Source organism: Ambystoma mexicanum, chromosome 1p (assembly GCF_040938575.1).
Source record: "Ambystoma mexicanum isolate Mex_15411 chromosome 1p, UKY_AmexF1_1, whole genome shotgun sequence".
NCBI lineage: Eukaryota > Metazoa > Chordata > Amphibia > Caudata > Ambystomatidae > Ambystoma > Ambystoma mexicanum.
The window spans coordinates 470,454,217-470,474,027 of NC_090921.1; the positions used below are offsets into that span (position 1 = coordinate 470,454,217).

General features: G+C 48.2%; 1 protein-coding gene across 1 annotated transcript in view; it reads right to left on the minus strand.

Moving 5' to 3' along the window:
- LOC138573254 (AP-1 complex subunit mu-1) overlaps positions 1 to 19,811 on the minus strand; it is a 629,275-nt gene that overhangs the window by 489,097 nt on the left and 120,367 nt on the right. Inside the window, exon 2 of the mRNA XM_069649323.1 lies at positions 15,676 to 15,832. Coding sequence (XP_069505424.1) covers positions 15,676 to 15,832 — 157 coding nt within the window. The remainder of the gene's footprint in view (positions 1 to 15,675; positions 15,833 to 19,811) is intronic.

Below are 19,811 nucleotides of genomic sequence, written 5' to 3' on the forward strand. Positions count from 1 at the left end.
AAAGATGGACAGCGCCGCCAGGTAACCTTTAACGGTACCCACTTGCAAGCCCCTGTGGGCCAAAGAAAGTAAAAAGGACAGAACCATGGGGATGTCACATGCAAAAGGATCCACATTCTGAACTCTGCACCAGTCGCAGAACTTACGCCAACGGCAACGGTACAGAGACTTTGTTGCTGGCCTTCGGGCCGAAAGCAACACCTCCATCACGTCCTCAGGGAGGTCCCAATCCTTATACCTCAACCTTTCAGAAGCCAAGCGTGAAGGTTGAGGGATCTGACCTCTGGATGGAGAACCTGACCCCCCCCCTCCCGTGAGAGCAGATCGTCTCAGTAGGGAAGACGACGTGGAGGGCAGATGGATAAGTCGAGAAGGTCCGGGTACCACGTCCTCCGAGCCCACGCCGGGGCAATGAGGATCATCCGGGAACCGAACTTCCGTAACCTCCGCAGCACTTGCGGGATGACGGGGACCGGAGGAAACGCGTACAGCAGCGGGAATGACCACTCCACCACGAACGCGTCTCCTAAGGCTCCTTTTGGAGGAAATTCCCGCGAGCAAAACCTTTCGCACTTCCGGTTGACACTGGAGGCGAAGAGATCCACTTGAGGGGTCCCCCAAAGGGCGAAGATCTCCAGGAGAATCTCCTGAGCCACCTCCCACTCGTGAGAGATTGCGCTCTGCCTGCTCAGAGCGTCCGCCGTCACGTTTTCGTCTCCGGCCAGATGAACTGCCGAGATCGAAACTTCCTGCTGGATGGCCCAGAACTCGAGCTGCATCGCCTCCCAGCACAGAGGAAGTGACCCTGCCCCCCCCCCTTTTTGTTGAGGTAGTGCATGGTCACTGTATTGTCCGTCAGGATCAGGACACTCTTTCCTCGCACAGTCGGCAGAAAAGCCTTCAGGGCTAGCCTGATGGCCCTCAGCTCCAAAAGATTGATATGGAGTCTGGACTCCGACGGAGACCAGCGACCGCAGACTGTCAGCCCGTTGGCATGAGCTCCCCATCCCGTGAGGGATGCATCCGTCACGATCGTCACCTCCGGCCAGGGAAGCCAAAATGGAGCCCCCTTCATCAAGTTGCCTTTGACGGCCCACCACAGAAGATCCCGGGCGACCGAGGGCGGCACCTGAACCGCGTCCGACATCCTGCCGGAGGACTGCGACCATTGCGATTTGAGTGCCCACTGCAAAGATCTCATCCGCAGGCGAGCCTCTGGCACCAGAAGAATGCAGGATGCCATGAGGCCGAGCAACCTCAAGAACTCGAACGCAGGGAGCGTCTGGGCATGCTGAAACTTGTGCACCATCTGCTGAATGTGAAGAGCCCTCACCTGGGGAGGAAAACACTGCCCCAGGGAAGTGTCGAGCACTGCTCCGATGTACTGGAGCCGCTGTGTTGGTGTCAAATGGGACTTCTTTAAATTGAGGGAGAAGCCCAGCCTGTGAAGGGAGCGGCAGGTGACGGACAGATGATCCAGGACTTGCTCGGGAGAGCTCCCCCTGATCAACCAATCGTCCAGGTAGGGGTAGACGTGAATCCCCTCTTGCCTGAGATGCGCTGCCACCACCACCATGAGCTTGGTGAAAACCCTCGGGGCGGAGGTCAATCCGAACGGCAGGACCCGAAACTGAAAGTGCGAGTCGCCAACCGCGAACCTCAGGTACTTCTTGTGCTTGGGATGGATCGGCACATGGAAGTAAGCATCCTTGAGGTCGAGTGACACCAACCAGTCCTGAAGCTGAAGGGCCTGGAGGACTTGAGAGAGAGTAACCATCTTGAACTTGTCCTTCCTGAGGAGTTTGTTCAAACCGCGCAAGTCCATGATGGGTCTCAATCCCCCGTCTTTCTTCGAAATCAAAAAATAAGAGGAATACCATCCCTTGTTCCTCTCCGCTACAGGCACCAGTTCTATGGCGCCTTTCTCCAGCAGGGCTTGAATTTCCTGCGCAAGGAGCGGATCCGGACTCTGCAAAGAGAGGTTCCCCGGTGGATTGTCGCGAGGCCTGTGCCGAAAGGGAAGACAGTAGCCGTGGGATATGATCTCCAGAACCCACACATCTGAAGTAATGGCTTGCCACTCTACAAGATGCTGCGCCAGCCTTCCCCCAACCGACGAACCATGGGACATGGCCTCACGACTGAGTGGGAGCGGCTGCGGCGTTACCCGAGGGCAAAGAGGCAACTGCCCGAGCGGCCTTGGCACCACGGGTACCCTGTCGTCCACCTCTGTTACCCCTGCGTTGGCCTCTTTGACTGCCAGCTCCTCTCGCTTTACTGAAGGATGAGTAATAGCGAAAGGAACCACCCCTCCACTGCTGTCCCCTAGGACGAAAAGGCGGAGGTTGGCGAACTGCAGCGCCCAACGACTTCGCTGCAGCTTTTGAGGTCTGCAATCTCTCAAGGCTCTCGTCAGCCTTGCTGCCAAAAAGGTGTTCACCGTCAAAGGGCATGTTGAGGAGCCGGGACTGCACATCAGGAGCAAACCCCGACTTCCGCAACCACGCAAACCTGCGTATCACGGTGCTCGCCGCCATGGACCTACTGACGCATTCAGCCAAATCCAAACCCGACTGAACGGACTCACACATGGCATCCTTACCATCCTGGACCATAGCAAGGAAACCATCCCGTTCGTCCCCTTCGGGAATATGTTCAGCCGCCAACGCAACACAGTTCCACAGAGTGTGTGTGAAACGAGACAAGGCACAAATGGAGTTGGTCGCCTGAAGCGCCATACCACCAGAAGAAAACACTTTCTTCGCCCAGCCATCAAAACGTTTGTCGTCCCTATCAGGAGGGATGGTAGGGTACGACGCCTGCTTTGCCGGGGCCGTGGCCGCCTGCACCACCAAACTCTCCGGAGTGGGGTGCCTGGTCAAGTAGCAGGGGTCGCTACTGGCTGGACGGTATTTTCGCGACAAGGATCTGCCCACCGCCGGGAGACTCTCCGGAGCAGTCCAAGCCGCCGTCACCCTTCTCTGTAAAGCCATATGGAACGGCAGGACCGGGTCAGTTGGGGGCCCAACATCAAGGATGTCCGTCAGATCATCCTGCACAAACTCCCCTGGGGGAGCAGACCATCCCAAGTACTCAGAAACCCTAGCCATAAGGCGCCGGTACAAGGAATCGGCATGAGAGCCAGGCTCAGGCCTACAAAACTCCACCTCCGGAGAAGTGTCCAGTCCACTGGCATCATGCAGTGACTGTCTCAAATCGTCTAACCGACTATGGCCCGAGACAATTTCATCTGGAACCTAAATAGGAACCAGGCCATCAGAATCCTCATCCGCCTCTGAAATATAGTCCAGGTGGCGAAAAGAAGGCACCCGAGAGTGCTTGCTCTTAACCAGAGCCTTCCTAGGGGGTTCTCCCGTGCCACGGGGTACCTCCGACATGAAAGGAGTCGAGCGAATCGGCGCCGGCGTCGAGAGAACCGGCATCGGCGCCGAGAGGATCGGCGCTGAGGAAATCGGAGTCGACGTCAGACGCAGCGCCTCCAGCATCGGCGGCGTCGACACAGCCTTCGAGGCCGGAGCCCCGAGCGTGTCCCTCGACAACCCGAGCGTCGACGGCTTCGACGACTTCCTCGAAGCCGGAGCCTCGAGAAAGCCTGTCGACGCCCTCGACGCCTCAGACGTCGATGTCTTCCTCGAAGACCTCACAGGTGCACACGGTCTCGAACGCGTCGAGGACCGGGACCTGGAACGGGTACGGCGAGAACGAGTCTCCTTGTCCGAACGGGACCTCTCCCGTGACTCGTGCCGACCACTCATGCGAGCTGTGTCTCTCGACCTCTCACGACCGACCCCACTCGGGGGCGCGGACGGCTTAGTACCCTGCGACTCAAGAATCGCCAGCATTTTCTTCCCGAAGGAAGCCCATTCCTCCGGCGTCGCACGGCTGATGGGGTAAGCGACGTGCCGGGCAGAGTCCTCCGAGGAGGACCTGGAAGACGACCGGTGTCAGCGCTTCCGAGAACGCCTCGAAGAGGCTGAGGAGTGGCGAGACCTACTCCTAGAAGGAGACCCACGAGACTTCCGACGATGACGCGGAGAGTCACCCCTCGAATCATCCGTCGAAAGCCCCGCAGACTTCGACTTCCTGGGCTTGGACACCCGACCTACCGACAACTTCTTCTTACGTTCGCGTAAGGCTTTGGACGTGAGCGACTGGCAGTCGATACAGTCATCCGTGTCGTGGCCCTCCCCGAGGCACCAGAGGCAGGCGTTGTGCGAGTCCGTCACCGACATCTTGGACCCACACTCCCCGCACTTCTTGAAACTCGGACGCGGTGTCGAAGACGAAGTAGAAGACATCTTCACACGAAGGATTTGCACAAAACGAACAGGTTCGAAGAACCGAGAAGAACAGAACTCCAAAGAGTCGAGGCGTGAACCGAGAATCACGAAGCAACGTGCTCACGGAAAAAACGGAACTGAGGCTATGAGCGTCGTGCGTCCTACTTATCACATCGGATGACGTCGGACGTCAGAGGAGGCCCTCGACGACGGCGCATCAACGTCATCGACGCAGGACGCAGAAAAAAGTTTCCGAAGCAGCACAGCTGTGGTGATTACATGTCATAGATATGGAATACGTCGGAGGACCCAATCCCCTCGAAAGAACATTACCAGGGTAAGTAACTTGTTCTTCTAATGGATTGTGTCCTCCCACATATTCCTCATCTTTGATAGACTCCCAAAGCAGTGTTTGATTTGGGGGGAGGGGAGTACACTTTCAATGGTTTTCACAAACCAAATGGAGGACAGCTTTTCCAAAGCTTCCATCCTGACCGAGCGAAGACTCAAGGCAGTAATGCTTTGTGAACGTGTGAATAGTAGACCAGATATCTGCCTCACAAATATTTTTGATCAGTACACGGTGCAAAGCAGGGCTTTAGAGTTAGCCATGCCCCTGGTGGAATGGGCCCTTAATCCTTCCGCAGGATCCTTGCCCGCTAGTCTGTAGCATTCCGAAAATGCCATGATCCACCTGGAGAAGGTCTGTTTTGTCACAGCTTGACCCAGTTTGTGACCTGTAGAGCCTATGAAAAGCTGTTCTTCAATACGAAGTTTTGATAGCCTAGAGGTATAAAAGCTCAAGAGCTCTAGAGCTCTGCATGGATCCAATCTATGTAATCTCTCCTCCTCTTTGGCAGGATAAGGTGGAGGATAGAAAGTGGGCAATACAATGTTCTGCCCTACATGAAAATCAGAAATGATTTGGGGTAAAAATGAAGGCTTAACCCTTTCCTTGTGTAAGATAGTAAAGGGTGGCTTTAAAAAAAACATTAACAGACATGAATGTAAAGGTTCAAAGGGTGAACACATTTGAAACTTTAGTACTAGATTAAGGTCCCAAACTAGAACCTGGAAAGGAGATGGGTGAGGGGGGGTATTGGGAGCCTCTTTGGAAATGGTGTCAAATTCTTCTGACGAGCGCTTAAAGATGAATAGCATGGCCAAATAGCCCCTAATAGTTCCAACCTGGAGCCCCAGATTGGCTAAGGATAATAGAAAAGATAACACTTACGGTGTTTTGCATAGAAAAGGGTCTCCATTCTTGTCTTTGCACAATCGCAGAATTTGTTCCACCGGCAACGGTACAAGGACTTCATTGCTGCCTTTCTGGCCGAAAGCAAAAATCTCCATTACGTCATCTGGGAGGTCCAAAATCCGTATCTCAGCCTTTCAGAAACCATGCGTGAACGCTGAGCGTCTTGACATCAGGGTGGAGAACCCGACCCCCCTCTCGCGAGAGAAGGTTTTCACTTCGTGGAAGATGTATTGGAGGGCAGTTGGACATGTCCAGAAGGTCCGGTTACCACATCTTCCTGGCCCAATCCGAGGAAATTAGGATCATGTGTTTCCCGAACTTTCTCAACCTCCTGACCAGGTGAGGAATGACAGGGACTGGAGTAAACGAGTGGTAACTCCCAGTCCACTGCAAATATGTCCCTAGAGCTCCTCTGAGGAAATTCCCTGGAGCAAACATTCCCTGCAGCAGTACAGTGTGCACTTCCAGTTGACACTGGTTGAGAACAGATCCAATTGAAGGGTTCCCCAAAGGGTGATCTCTTGAAGGACTGAGCTGGATCCCAGTCGTGGGAGACTCTGCTCTGCCTACTCAGAGCGTCCGCTATTTTCTCCTCTCCAGCTAGGTGAACTGCTGATAGAGATTCCTTCTTGAATTGTCCAATACCAGAGCTGCTTTGCCTCACTGCACAGTGGTAGTGACACTACACCTCCTCTCTTGTTCAGGTAGTACATGGCCACTGTGTCGTCAGTCATTATCAGGACATTCTTTCCCTGTACAGAGGGCAGAAAAGCCTTCAGCACAAGTAGGATTGCCCTCAGCTCCAAAAGATTGATATGTAGTCTGGGCTCCGGTAGAGACCAATGACTGCTGACTGTCAGATCGTTGGTGTGGGCTCCCCACCCCATGAGTGAAGCATCCATCACTACTGTCATCTCCGGCCATGGTCGCCAAAAAGGTTCTCCATTCAGAATGTTGTCCTCGCAGGTCCACCTCAGGAGATCCTGTGTGACCCTGCTTGGAACCTGAAGTAGGTCTGACATGTTTCCTGAGAACTGGGACCATTGTGTCCTGAAGGCCCATTGAAGGGATCGCATTCTCAGGCGAGCCTCTGACACCAGGCAAATGCAGGATGCCAGGAGGCTTAGCAACCAATTTTTTTTTAGGTTGCTCAGCCTCAAGGCGAAGGCCGGGAGACACTGGGAACTTTGAAATTCAGACCATCTGTAGAACGTCTTGAGACCTCACCTCGGGTAGCGGGCGCTTTCCCAAGAATGTATCCAGTACAGCTCTGATGAACTGGAGCTTTCGAGAAGGTGTCATATGCGACATCTTGTAATTGAGGGAGAAGCCCAGTCAGAAGAGTGGTAGGTGACGTTGAGATGATCCAGGACTTGCTCGGGAAAATGCCCCCTGATCAGCCAATCATCCAGGTAGGTGTAGATGTGAATCCCCCACACACCCTCTCCTGGGACTTTCTGCCACCCAGCTATCAGTTTGTTAAAAACCCTCTGGCAGAGGTTAGCCCGAATGGCAGAACTCGAAACTGATGAGAACCGCCAATGGCAAATCTCAGGTATTTCCTGTGCTTGAGATGGATTGGCACATGAAAATAAGCATCCTGAAGGTCCAATGACACCATCCATTCCTGGAGTTGGAGGGAGTTGGAGGGTCTGAAGGATCTTTGTAAGCGTGCCCATGTTGAACTTGTCCTTCCTGAGGAACTTGTTCAAGTATCTCAAGTCCAAGATGGGTCTCAGTCCTCTGTCCTTCTAGGGTATTAGGAAATATGGAGAGTACCATCCTTGTTCCTTTCAGGCACCGGTTCTATAGCGCTATAGCAGGGTCAACATTTCCTGCACAAGGAGTGGATCTGGACTCCACTAAGAGGGGATGGTTCTGAGGTCTCTGAATGAAAAGAAGGCAGTAACCATGGGCTATGGTTTCCATTGCCTAAGCATCCGAAGTAATGTCTCGCCATTCTTTCAGATGCCGAGACAGTCGGCCTCCCACTGGTGTTTTGGGACTCTAGACCTCAGAGGTTTTGAGGTGGCTGATGCAGTGGCTGTTGGTAAGGATGCTCCTACTTGAGCAGGCTTTGCACCTCTCCCTCACCCACAAGGGAATCTTATTTGGCCTCTTTGACCAGCCATTCCTCTCGCTCTTCCAACTGAGGAGTAGTAGCAAAAAGATCTACCCCGCCAAGGCTGTCCACTGGGGTGAAAAGGCTAATGTGGGGTTGGTTGATTTAAGAGCCATACTCCCTGCTTAAAATACTTTTCTTGCCCATCCATATACTCGGTCATTCCTATCTGGAGGGAATATTTGGATAAGCTGCCTGCTTGGAAGTTGCGGTAGCTGCCTGTACCACCAGACTCTGGAGTGGGGTATTTAGACAGGTAGTCGGGGTCACTACTGGAAGGGTGGTAATTTTGCATCAGGTTTTTGTTTACTGACGGATTAGTCTCTGGCGTCTCCCAATTTGCTGCCACCCTTTTTTGGACAGCAATATGAAATGGTAAAATAGGATCCATTTGTGTCCCCTTACCAAGGCTGTCAGTCAGAACATCCTTTTCAAAAATGGGAGGGTAGCCCTACTTCACCCCATATAGTCTACAACTTTAGACATTAGCTGCATGCTCACCAGCTTCAGGGATACCAAAATCCAGCTCTGGTGGGGTCTCTACCCCACTGGCCATTTGTAAATTATTAGAAAGATCTTTCAATCTCGAATCTAGCGTAATAAAGCTCTCGGGCACATTTGGTGTACCAAATTGAAGATGAAAAGGCGCATCATTGTCCGATGGCTCATTTTCCTCATGAATTGAGGTGAGAGATTTGAAATAATCTTTCCTTGGTAAAGGAATATAGGTCTTGAAGGAGTCGTCGAAATCTTTTTCAGCCTCGATGTAGCCATTGGATTAGATGGCGCGGTTGGCGTAGACGGTATGGCTGGCGTCGAGGGCGTAGCTGGCATCGACAACCTCAAGTTATGTTTGGACTTGCGGCTCAAAGGATCCTTCAATGACGTATCACGGTGAGGATCTGGCCTTTGTCCCGGTCACGAGGGCGAGCAGGATTTGGCGTGAGCCCTTTTCTTAACGGCTTCTTTGGATGGTGTGGCAGGTGCATGGCTTGCAGAGGGTTTTTGAAATATTTTTTGTATTTCAGATCTAAATGCTTCCCATTCAGCAGGTGTGGAGCTTTTCGTGGGACAAGATACCCTCTCATGGGAGGTGTCTGATAAGTTGAAGAAGGCGGCCTGTGGTGCCTCTTTTTCGACGAGTGGTGGATGCCACTCCTCAACTTGATCTTTTAACTTTCTTCCTTTGAGGAGAGTCGCCTCCCAGCTCGGACGAAGGTTTCTTCGACGGGTAAGTCTGTAGGGATTTCTGGGGGTTTTTACTTACCACCAATTTCCCCTGTCGCTCCTTCAGAGCCTTTCCACTCATTGACTGGCACTTGGAGCAGGCCAAGGTCTTATGCTCCACCCCGATACACCATAGACAATCGGTGTGGGTCGGTTAACAACATCTTAGAATCACAATCTTGACACTTCTGAATTTAGCAACAGGGGTTAATTCTAAGAGTTGTAACATGGATTGGACTGCTGTAAAGAATTAAATTTGATTTATTTTATCGTTTAAGAGTGTGGACATAGCTGGATAGCAACAGCGCAATGTACAGTGTGTGGCAACCCGGCATTTGGGCTGGTATCCTATCAGCGCAGTTCTGGGAGGTCTGTGCGTCCACTGGAATTAGTCCTTGGCCAAGTGTTGTTGAAAGAGCCACGTTTTGAGAGATTTGTGAAATTGGAGTATTGTGGAGTCATACTGAGCAGACACCAGGATCACGTTCCAGAGGGTGGGTGTGAAAAGGGAGACCTAAACATGGCCCTTGTAGCACCTATCCCACTCCCATGCCGGTGGCAGAGAAACGCGATATGTACATTGTTCGTGGGCCTCTCCTCCCCATCGATGTATCGCAGGTGTGAGAAACACTATTCACTCAGACAACCATTCAGACCCTATCCTGAAGATTTTGAAGAGATACAAGTCGACTGACTAACTTTGAAGAAAGCGGATGACGTCATGACCGACACCATTGACATAGATGCGCTAGAGATGAAGCACATAGGCATTCCTGCATGAAGTTACACGGACACGTAGATATGTCTTCGTGTCTGCCAGCAGCATGTTTATGACTCACAGAGGGGTAACCTGCACATGCCATGCAGAAACCCCAAGTTGCACAAGAATACATTTGAACTGCTTGCTGATGCTTAAACGCAACTAACATAGGCGGCCATGTAAATCAAGATGGAAATACATTGGGGTGAATGGAAGGAGCTGAAAGGTACGAGAACACAGATGAAAGCAGATGGGCTGAGCCTGCTGAAACATACAGACCCGGCTCTCAGTGCAGCCACTGTGCACAGCTTTGCCAAGGACACCAAGAGAGGGAAATTTTTTAAGTTAACAAGCGAGATCGTACACCTGCAAGAATACAAGCTGAAAATCCGAATTGCAAGCAGGAGAAATAAATTCTGCGGTCCCCACACACAATGTGAACCTGCAAGACGGAGTCTATTCGAGCCGGACTGAGGTGGCTGTTCTCATCCAACCAAAGGCAGGATAATACAAAAGTAATACCAGGTTCAAAGCCTAATGTTCTGTCTCAAGGCGAGGAGATCTGAGATAGTAACTTGTTGAGAACATGCAGCACCGTCAGGGTCGTTCTCACCACCTTGAATAGTTTCACTTGGCCTGGAAACCTTCCAAAGCTACAAGGCTGAGAAGACCCTCTTTGCCCATCCCTATCCACCTTTTTACGCCAAGCTCCCACTTTGTTGTACTGCCCAATCATAGCACACTAACATGTAATGTTTGCAATTGCAACATTTAGAGGTGGTTGCATGAGGAGCCACCAGATGGGTTGTATCCAATTGTTGTACTAACACCGTATATGTGTATATAGTTAGTCTACTTTACTAACCAATCCTGATTCACGTTCGGTTTTTAAGGTGTAACTGTATTTTGATAGATCATCAAAATCGACCACAGGCTCAAGATCGATGAGCGAGTGTTGGAGATTGCTGCATTGTTCATCTCGCAATCCCTGTTGATTTTGAATAAACACAGTAAAACTGTCATATGGCTGGATCTTTAGTTATTTGGTGCAGGGGATTTCCCAGGCCCAGTTCCTCCTGCATGTAATCTGGGAGATTGATGATAATTCCCCTTCCTGACATCAAGTGCATGACAAGAGAAGGATTGTTTGCGGGTCCTCTTTGTGGATGAGTTGCGATTCAAGCCGGTTGGTCGATTTGCTGAGCGAGGAGGATGTGCCACCAGAACACCGTATTCACCAGAAAACTGACTGCTGGGTCTTGCAGCTCTTGAACGGCTGCGTTTACGAAGTTAGTCCCACAAAGTTTACCTGGTATAATACGATTTGCACATCTTTTTTGGATTACATTTTTGTATACAGGGAGATATTTTTTAAAGGCTGTAAAGAGATTTAAAGAGTGATCACTGCGTTCTTCGCTTGGCGCTCTCATTTTCAATGCAACAAGAGGGGACTCCCAGTAGAATTCCATCCCACGGATTGCTTGTTAATCTTGAGGCCTACTTTGACTAACTGCTTTAACGCACACAATCTCTTGCAAGCGAATGTATCTGAACTAATGAACCCCTGTTGGCTGTGCAGGAACTCCTGGTCGGGTTTAATGTGGGTAGCCAACCGGGGGTGCTTGACTCAAGATCTAAGCATGTGCAGTTCTTTGATGCAGCCACGCAGAACAAAAATAAAGAACTGCGTCGTATCAGGCAACTCAAAGGCAGTGAGTTTAGAGTCTCATTTGAGAGACGAATATACATTAAAACAATCCTTCAAAAATTAGATGGACACCAAATCTTTATGCATTGCAGGAATTCATAGTATATGTTAAGGTATTTGGGGAACTGGGACTCTTAGTTCTTTGGTTGCTAGTCAGAAAAACAGATGTGCAAGCTTTACTACAAGCGCAACCAATTGCAGAAGCTGTATGGCTTGATCATTTTTCAAAAATGTTTGGAAATCGTTGTGATGCTAACAATACTAAGGCTGTAGTGTAGTAAATGGACTTTAATGTTGCGCAAATTTAAAAGATCATTAAACAATGTAAACCGGCCAGGGCCACTGGCCCAGATGGGCTAACACGACTTTTAAAACCGATTCAAACTCATAGTCAATCATTTTGCAGGGATTCTTTAGTAACATATCGACAGAGTATTCCAGATTCCTGAAAATGTTCTATAATTATATGGGCTTTTAAAAAAAAGGCGATTGGTTGGATCCCCAGAATTATCACTTCATTTCGTTATTGAACACAAGGCGTAAGATTTTTCTCAGTAGTTCTATTAAAGGAACTGCAGACATGGGTATCCCTGGCAGGGGTGCTCGATAATTGTGAGGCCGGTCTTAAAGCGGTGTTGGTACCTCCTTGAATTGATTTATCTTACAACTCTTAGTCGAGAAGTTAATTTTACTAAAATACCACTGTACGTGGCATTTTTAGACCTATCGCAGGCCATTGTGTGAACCATAATTTATTGTTGAGTAAATTCCGCTCCAAGGGTTGACCAGATACCCTGCTAAATATTTTAGTAACTCTTCCTTCTAAAACCTTGATCAAGGTTAGGTTGGATCAGCAAGGCAATTTTTCCAGATGGATGAGGACGTACCGTGGCTTGTGCCAAGGGTGCGCCCTGGCGCCATTTTTGTTTATTTGTATATTCACGATATTGGCACATACTGTGAAATATTAACCTACACCCCCATTGTTTGGGTACAATGCATATGCTTAATATGGCGTATGCTGACGCGTTAATTATTTTTGTGTATTAAAACTAAGATAGTGATGTTGAAGGCTACGCAACAATTTTGAAGGTAGTAGAACATTACAAACTGCTATATGGAGCATCGTAGAATTGAGATTGTGCACCAGTTTAGATATCTTGGGTTGACATTTTATGACCAAGTAAATAAGAATGAAATATCCAAAGCTTTACATACTTCAGCTAAAGCAGTGGCAACTCAAATGCGTGTGCTGGACAGGCGTTGGTCAGTTCTCCATTGTTCCCCTTGTGTGGTATTAGCAGCAGAAAATAGTGCCCAAATTGATCTTTGGTGCTAAAATCACGTTGGGCAGAGTTGATTGGGATAAAAATGGAGGCATAAATATGGAAGAAAACTTATCTTTACCTCAGGGAGTACCAATAGCTGCAAATTCAACATGAGCTCGGAACGATCACCTTTAATCATTTTAGATTAGAAATTAAAGCTGTCATGTTGTCCCAGGCTATTTAAGCATCCCCTTTTAGATTTGATTTTTAAAGATCTAAATGTAACTTTGTATCTTTTTATTTTTATACTATGGAGTTAGTGGGTGCCAAAAACAGGACGCAAGATCTGATAGACTAAGTCATTATTGCCATTTAGAATCCTTTACTAGTTGGTTGTGTACCCCCGACACCTTTGCATTTGTTCATATGTAGAGGATTTATTCATCATGAAACTATGCTAATGACAGTCCAATTTTGGCATTGTATTTTAAATGTACAGCAAATTTCACTATATATTTTGTTATTGTGATTTATACCGTGCACCGCTGCCATTTCTATGGTCTCCAGGCAGATCTGAAAAGGAAGGGGCTGGGATGGGTTAGTTAGTGGCATTGAGAAGGAAAGAGCAAGGGAGCTTCGTGCTGTTGGTAGCTTCAGTTCGGAAAAAAACGGTCACTGTGTGCCAAGGATTTTGCTAGGTCTGGAAAAGATGCAGGGCTATGCGAAGGTCAGTACTGTCGGGGCTAGCTAGCTTTTTAGTTGTAGCTCCTGAGCTTCCATCTGGGGCTACAACCAAAAGACCAAGGGCTATAGGACCCTCAGCTGCCCCAACCCCCAGCAACGGCTCTGTGTGCTATTTTGTTATGATTGATCGACATTGTGTGGCGTTTGATGTGTGGTTCTATATGCGTCTTGGGTGTTGCGGGAAGTCAGTAGTGTTTGTAGTTTTGCAGTGCTTTAGTTTTTGTGGCGGAGGTGTGGTTCTCGTTTCTTCAGTGTTGGAGGGTGGGTATGCAGATTATAAGAGTTGTTAGTAGGTCCTCTTTTTTGCACATCAGTGCACAGCAGGGTTCAACACAATGGCAAACTAAGGAGAGCAACAAGATTCCATACAATGGCAAACTTCAGTGCGCTATTCTCAACATTCTACCCAATTCAATGCAGTGGCTATGCTAAACATGCACCTACTTTCAGGAACGTGGCTATTTTTAAGAATACAGCTAAGTTTAATACAGGATGTACGCAGAATGCAACTATATTCAATTCGGGAGTAAAGAGTACAGTATTGGCTTTGCCACCAAAAAGCCATCAAATTGTAATTGATGTATTTGTGTGATGTATGCGATGTGCGAAAGGTTTATTTGAAACCATTTTGTTCACAGCCCCTTCTCAGTTATGTTACTTAAGAGCATAGTGCTATGCCATCCTAAGGGCTCTAATTTCATGCCAACTATAAACCCTGTTGGTATACACTTCCAGCTCCTGGAGTGTTCCATTTCACCTTCAACATGAGCACATCAGGAAAGCCGTGCTCACCGGCTTCTGTCTTTAATGACCTTTCCAAACAAGTGCCGAAACGTCCTTAATCACCCTCTGCAAAAAATAAATTCCCCAACCTCAAAGCTCTCAACAAGCAAGCCTTCCCCCACTGACCCAGCTATTTTTTAAATTCTCATTGATCTTCTGCATCGTCATCCAATCCGTAGATGGTGAATTTAATTGGATGGGCGTAAATATTACAATAAATATGTGGGAGCAACCAAGAGTAGCAGGGGAGACCGAACCAAGAAATGGGTGTTTAGCAGGGAGGGGACCAAGACCTTATTTAAATAATGGGTTAAAAGACACAGTTTGCAGTTTCGTAGGGTAACCCATGAAATAAATCCAATAGCTGAAGTCACCAAGAAAGCACAGGAGCATTTTCATTGTGCTTTTTCTGACAGTACAATACCAGCATAAAAACATTTTCATCCTGGCAGTGGCCATACATTTCCATAATGATTGCAGAAACGTCTGCCAACATTCCCATATCGGAACATAATTCATGGTTTGCTTTGCCATAATGCAATTAACGATAGTATAAGAAAAAAGGTTCATGCTGGCTATGCCAATATATGCCAGTATCCCCATGTAGGAACATACTCCTGCTGGCTTTGCAGTAAAAATGCCATGCCATAACATTCATTTTTGGTTTACTTTATTTTTGTTGGTCTCATGCCTGTGTATATGAGAGGACAACTGAGATACCATTGTACTTTGCCAGATGACAATAGGTATTTTGCATTTCACGCTCTTCGATTAGAAGCATCGACAAATTAAATTATTCAGTAGCATGATCTCCGATACCACTCCTCAAATCCTTCCTTCCTCCCTTCCATTATCAACCCATGTGGTCAGGACCACCTGCTTTTATTTTCCACATACACCCCCAGAGGAGAATTCTCAATCTTGTGAGGTTTCCCCAGAGAATCAAAGAAATCAATGCCCTTTTCTCATCCAGGCTGTACAGAAACCCCTCACTCATCCTTCTTCCCTACTTGACTTCAAACAATCCAGAAGGCTGCTACTAGTCTCCACCATCACCTCATGACTCAAGAATGTATTGCATCTCTCCAGCTTCATCTTCCCTACACTGGCTTCTGCATCATTCACCACACCTTTTACAAGACCCCACCACCCCACCCCTCCTTCCTCTCACACCAGTTTAATGAATAACCACCTTTCAGAAACATCTGATCCTCATGAAGATTATGTAACCACTGCACCTTACTAATCCAGAAACTATTCGACCAATTCTCCTTCCCTTTAGCCCTAGAAACATGTCTCTTGCAGCAAGGGAAAACGGGATTAACAATGCTGGTTTGGATATGTGAATTGCCTAACTATGTACCTGAAATAATTAATTGCTGCTGTAAAACTCAAAGCACCAAACCTTGTACGGGAGGGCTATACAAAAAATGAATCGTAAGAGCTTGCTCAATAAATCCTATTGACCACAGAAAATTCATCCAAAGACCCCTTGAAAGGATACGATATAAATTGTTGTGTTTAATCCACATAAAGCGAACTCCTCCATGACCTAAAATGGGAGAAAGCGCCCCTTCCTCTTCCTTCTCCATCAAAATCGGCATGAAATGCTCCACTTCCGACATGTCAACATCTCCACGGTAATTCCGACAAATGAGGACCTAATGAAAAAACAAAAACCTGCCGATCAGATTAAAATCGTTTAACTGTTTAGACACAGAATACAACTTCACTTTATTCATCTGGCCAAAAGGTGAATGCCAAATTGAAAGTAGCTATTGCTCGAAGATGTTGAGGCATTTAAGTGCAAAGGAGGAATATGTTTGCCCTCAATTCCCACAAGGAATCACTGGTCACCATTGCTTTCTTGACATCCAATGAGCTGAACCAAAAAAAAAAAAAAAAAAAAAAAAACACGCACGCAAATATGCCAAGTGCAGAATTTTTTAAGTCAAAATCGAAATGAGACATGGAAAGAATAAAATCTTTGCAATAAAGCCAGATGAACAAGTTACTTACCCCTGGTAAAGTTCTTTCCACTGATGTTCCTCCCACGTATTCCTCATCATAAACACTTGTTGTCCAGCTTCAGCTGCTAGGGAAAAAGAAATTCGGCAGAGGGCGCTGTGCGTCAAGTCTATGACCCTCGAAGGCATCCATCGAGGATGTCATCGAAGGCATATATAGCACATGCTGTGTCCGTCGTCATCCGCTCAGTTTTCCTTCTTCAACAGTAGAGATAGCCTCAAAACACAGGAGAGACTGTACTCAGCCTTGATGAAACAGAAGCTGTAATAGCATGGGAAATTCTACCGAGGGGGAGGATGAGGAATACGTGGGAGGAACAGTCGAAAGAACGTTACCAAGTGTAAGTAACTTTTTCTTCGGATGGATTGCGTCCTCCCACGTATTCCTCATCTTTGACAGACTCCCACAGCAGTATTTGGTTTGGAGGAGGGAGTAGAATTTGAATTAATATATTTTTATGGAGGCAGTGCAGCACTGCCTTGCCAAAAGTGCCATCCGGACCAAGGGAGAATTCTAGGCAATGCTTTGCGAATGTGTGGATGGAAGACCACGTTGCCGCTTCACAAATGTTTTTACTTGGTATGCCCCTTTGCAGGGCTGTAGAGGTAGCCATGCCCCTGGTGGAATGGGCCCTTAAACCTTCAGGAGGGTATTTCCCTGCCAGTCCGTAACATTCTGAAATTGCCAGAATTATCCATCTGGATATGGTCTGTTTAGTTACATACGTAGCTTACACATTGATATATAAAAGCTTAACGCTCTCCCAGGGTCTAATCCATGTAGTCTTTCCTCCTCCTTGCCAGGATGAGGTGGGGGATAGAAGGAAGGTAGAACAATGTTCTGACCTATATAAAAATCAGAAATGATTTGGGCAAAAATGAAGGTTTGACCCTTAAAACAACCATATCCTTGTGGAAGATAGTAAAGGGTGGCGTGGACGAAAGTGCCTGCAACTGGCTCATTCTACGGGTTGAAGTTAGAGCTACCAATAAAATGGTTTTAAAGGTTAACAACCTTAAAAAAGGACAGGAGTATAAGGGTTCAAAAGGTGCCCACATTAGGAATTTTAGAACCAGTTTAAGGTCTCAAACTGGAACCTGGAAAGGAGATGTTAATGTTAAAGGATATTTGTACCGCGCACTATCACCACCTGCGCGTTGCCACAGAGCTATCCTCCCGTCACTTTTGTGCTGGAGGTATCCATTGCTTCCTGGTCCGCACTGAGATTTATCCAATTCATAAAAAGGAGTTAAGGGCACCACCAGTACCATATCTCTTAGATTCAGTATTTAAAGATCTTGGGGAGGGCCTGGCTTGCAAGATTGGAGTCCTTGTGGAGAGTACAATCATCTTCGCCCTTGTGGATCTTTTGGAGAGATTACACTTCTCAACGGTGGCTTGTGAGAGGAGTGGAACCGCTGGACACAACCGGTTACTCATGTCCAATGTGGGGTGCATCCGGGCTGTGTTTTGGCCCCTCTGCTCTTTTGTCTCTATATAAATGGCTTAGCAGACCATTTCCTTAAATCTAACCCCGATTTCCTTAGGCTGGGTAATAGTCGTTTACCTTTACTTGCCTATGCCGAGGACACAGTCTTATTAGCTCGCACTCCCAGATCCTTACAGTGCCTGGTTGACGATTATGCCCGATTTAGGCATACTCTGGGGCTATAAACACCCAGAAATCGGCTGATGAAGTGGCCAACGAGGTTTTTAGCCATCTTCTGCAAGGGGGAGTTAATCCCTCGGGTGGATCACTTTGATAAACTTGGGGTGATGTTCTTCGAATTTTGGGGCCGAGGCCCATGTCGAGAAGAAGACCCTAAGATTTAAAAAAAGGTTATTGGCGGGGTGTGGTGGTAGCCACAGCTTTGGCCTCGTTCAAATAAAGCGGATTGAGCTTGTGCTGTAAATTCATGGTAAAGCCTCTTGTGTGGCATGATACGGCATGGAGTTGTGGGGATTTGTCAAAACTAAACATATCCAGGTGGCTGATAATACCTTTTTAAGAGCATTTTGGCGTTATCTGGGTCTGCTGCCAACTACATTCCCTCTGTCCTCCTCGATCTCTCTTCTGCCTTTGACACGGTCAACCATTCCATCCTGCTCAAATGTCTCCGTGAACCTGGGTATCACTGATCAGGCTCTGGCCTGGCTGACCTCTTTCCTCTCAGATCGACCCTCCCAGGTCCAACTTGGGACCTTCCTTTCATCTTTCTTCCTCTTTACCTGTGGTGTTTCCCAGGGTCTAACCTCTCGCCCTGGATTTTCAACCACTATCTGGCAACTCTCGCCCACTGCATTGCCACTTTCTGCTCAAATTTCCAGTGTACGCTGACGACAACTCATTTTCAGGCTGCCCTCTGCCACCTCCTCTCCCATCTCTGACTGCCTAACTGCCATTCAAGATTGGTGTGCTGCCAATGATCTTTGTCTGAATGCCAGCAAGACGGAGATCCTCCTCATCGGCACACCTTCACCATCCTTTCCCCTCTCTCTGGCCGGCCTCCCTTGGCCCTCCTCCTACCCCCACCTGCGAGGCTAAGAACCTCGGGGTCTTCTTTGACTCCACCCACATCTCTCCGGTCTCTAAAAAGTCACATTTCCGACTGCACCTCCTCCGAGGTACTCTGCCTTTCCTCTCCTTCCCCCCAGAAGCTCATGGTATCCCAAGCTCTGGTTCTCTCTAGCTTGGACTATTGTAACAGCCTCTTTCTAAATCTACCTGCCTCTACTCTCCGCCCTCTGCAACTAATCCAGAACAGGACTGTGAGACTTGTCCTTGGCCTCAAGCCCTGGGATCGTATCTCTCCAGCTCTGAAATCTCTCCATTGGCTCCCAGTGGATGCAAGGATTAAATTCAAAACCCTCTGCATTGTCCACAAGACTTTCTGGGGCCTGGGTCCAAAATGCCTTTAGCTATCCCTCCGCAAATACCTCCCCTCTCGAGCTCTTCGCTCCTCTACCCAACTCCCTCAGGGTCAGTCGTTTTTCAAAGAAACGAGCTGGGGGTTGATCTGTCTTTGGCTGGGGCCTCCCCCTGGAACAGCCTCCCTGCCACTCTAAGACTTGAGGAGAACCATCTCTGGTTCCGGAAGCACCTCAAGACCTTCCTCTTTTCTTCTGCCTTCGCTCCCCTTCTCCCCTGCTGATCTGCTCTCTCTTGGCACCGTACACCTGGCCACCCTCTGTCCTCCGGGCCCAGGTACCTGCTCACCCTGCCACCCTCCTGCACTGCCTCCGGGCCACCCCTTGCACTGGGGTCTGTATCTGTACCCAAACAGCACCCCCCTTTTTCTTCCTGCACTAACCTGTCTGCTGCCTTAAACCTAGCACTTGCAAATTGCTGGCTGCACTAAAACGGTTTGTTGCCTTTATTATTTATTTATTGTTATTTATCAAGTTTCTCCTCTGCTTCGTTCTTTACACTTCTCTCCCCTTCCATGCACTTTCCCCCTCCCCCATGCACTTGCACGTTCTCAATGTCACTGCACTGGGCCTAGTAAGATCGCCGTTTGTTCTCCCCCGTTCCCCTCCCTTGACTTGTGCTCTGAAACAATTGTGTCTTTTCTCATGTCATATGTTGCAGTCTACCAAGAATTGGCCTGCTGG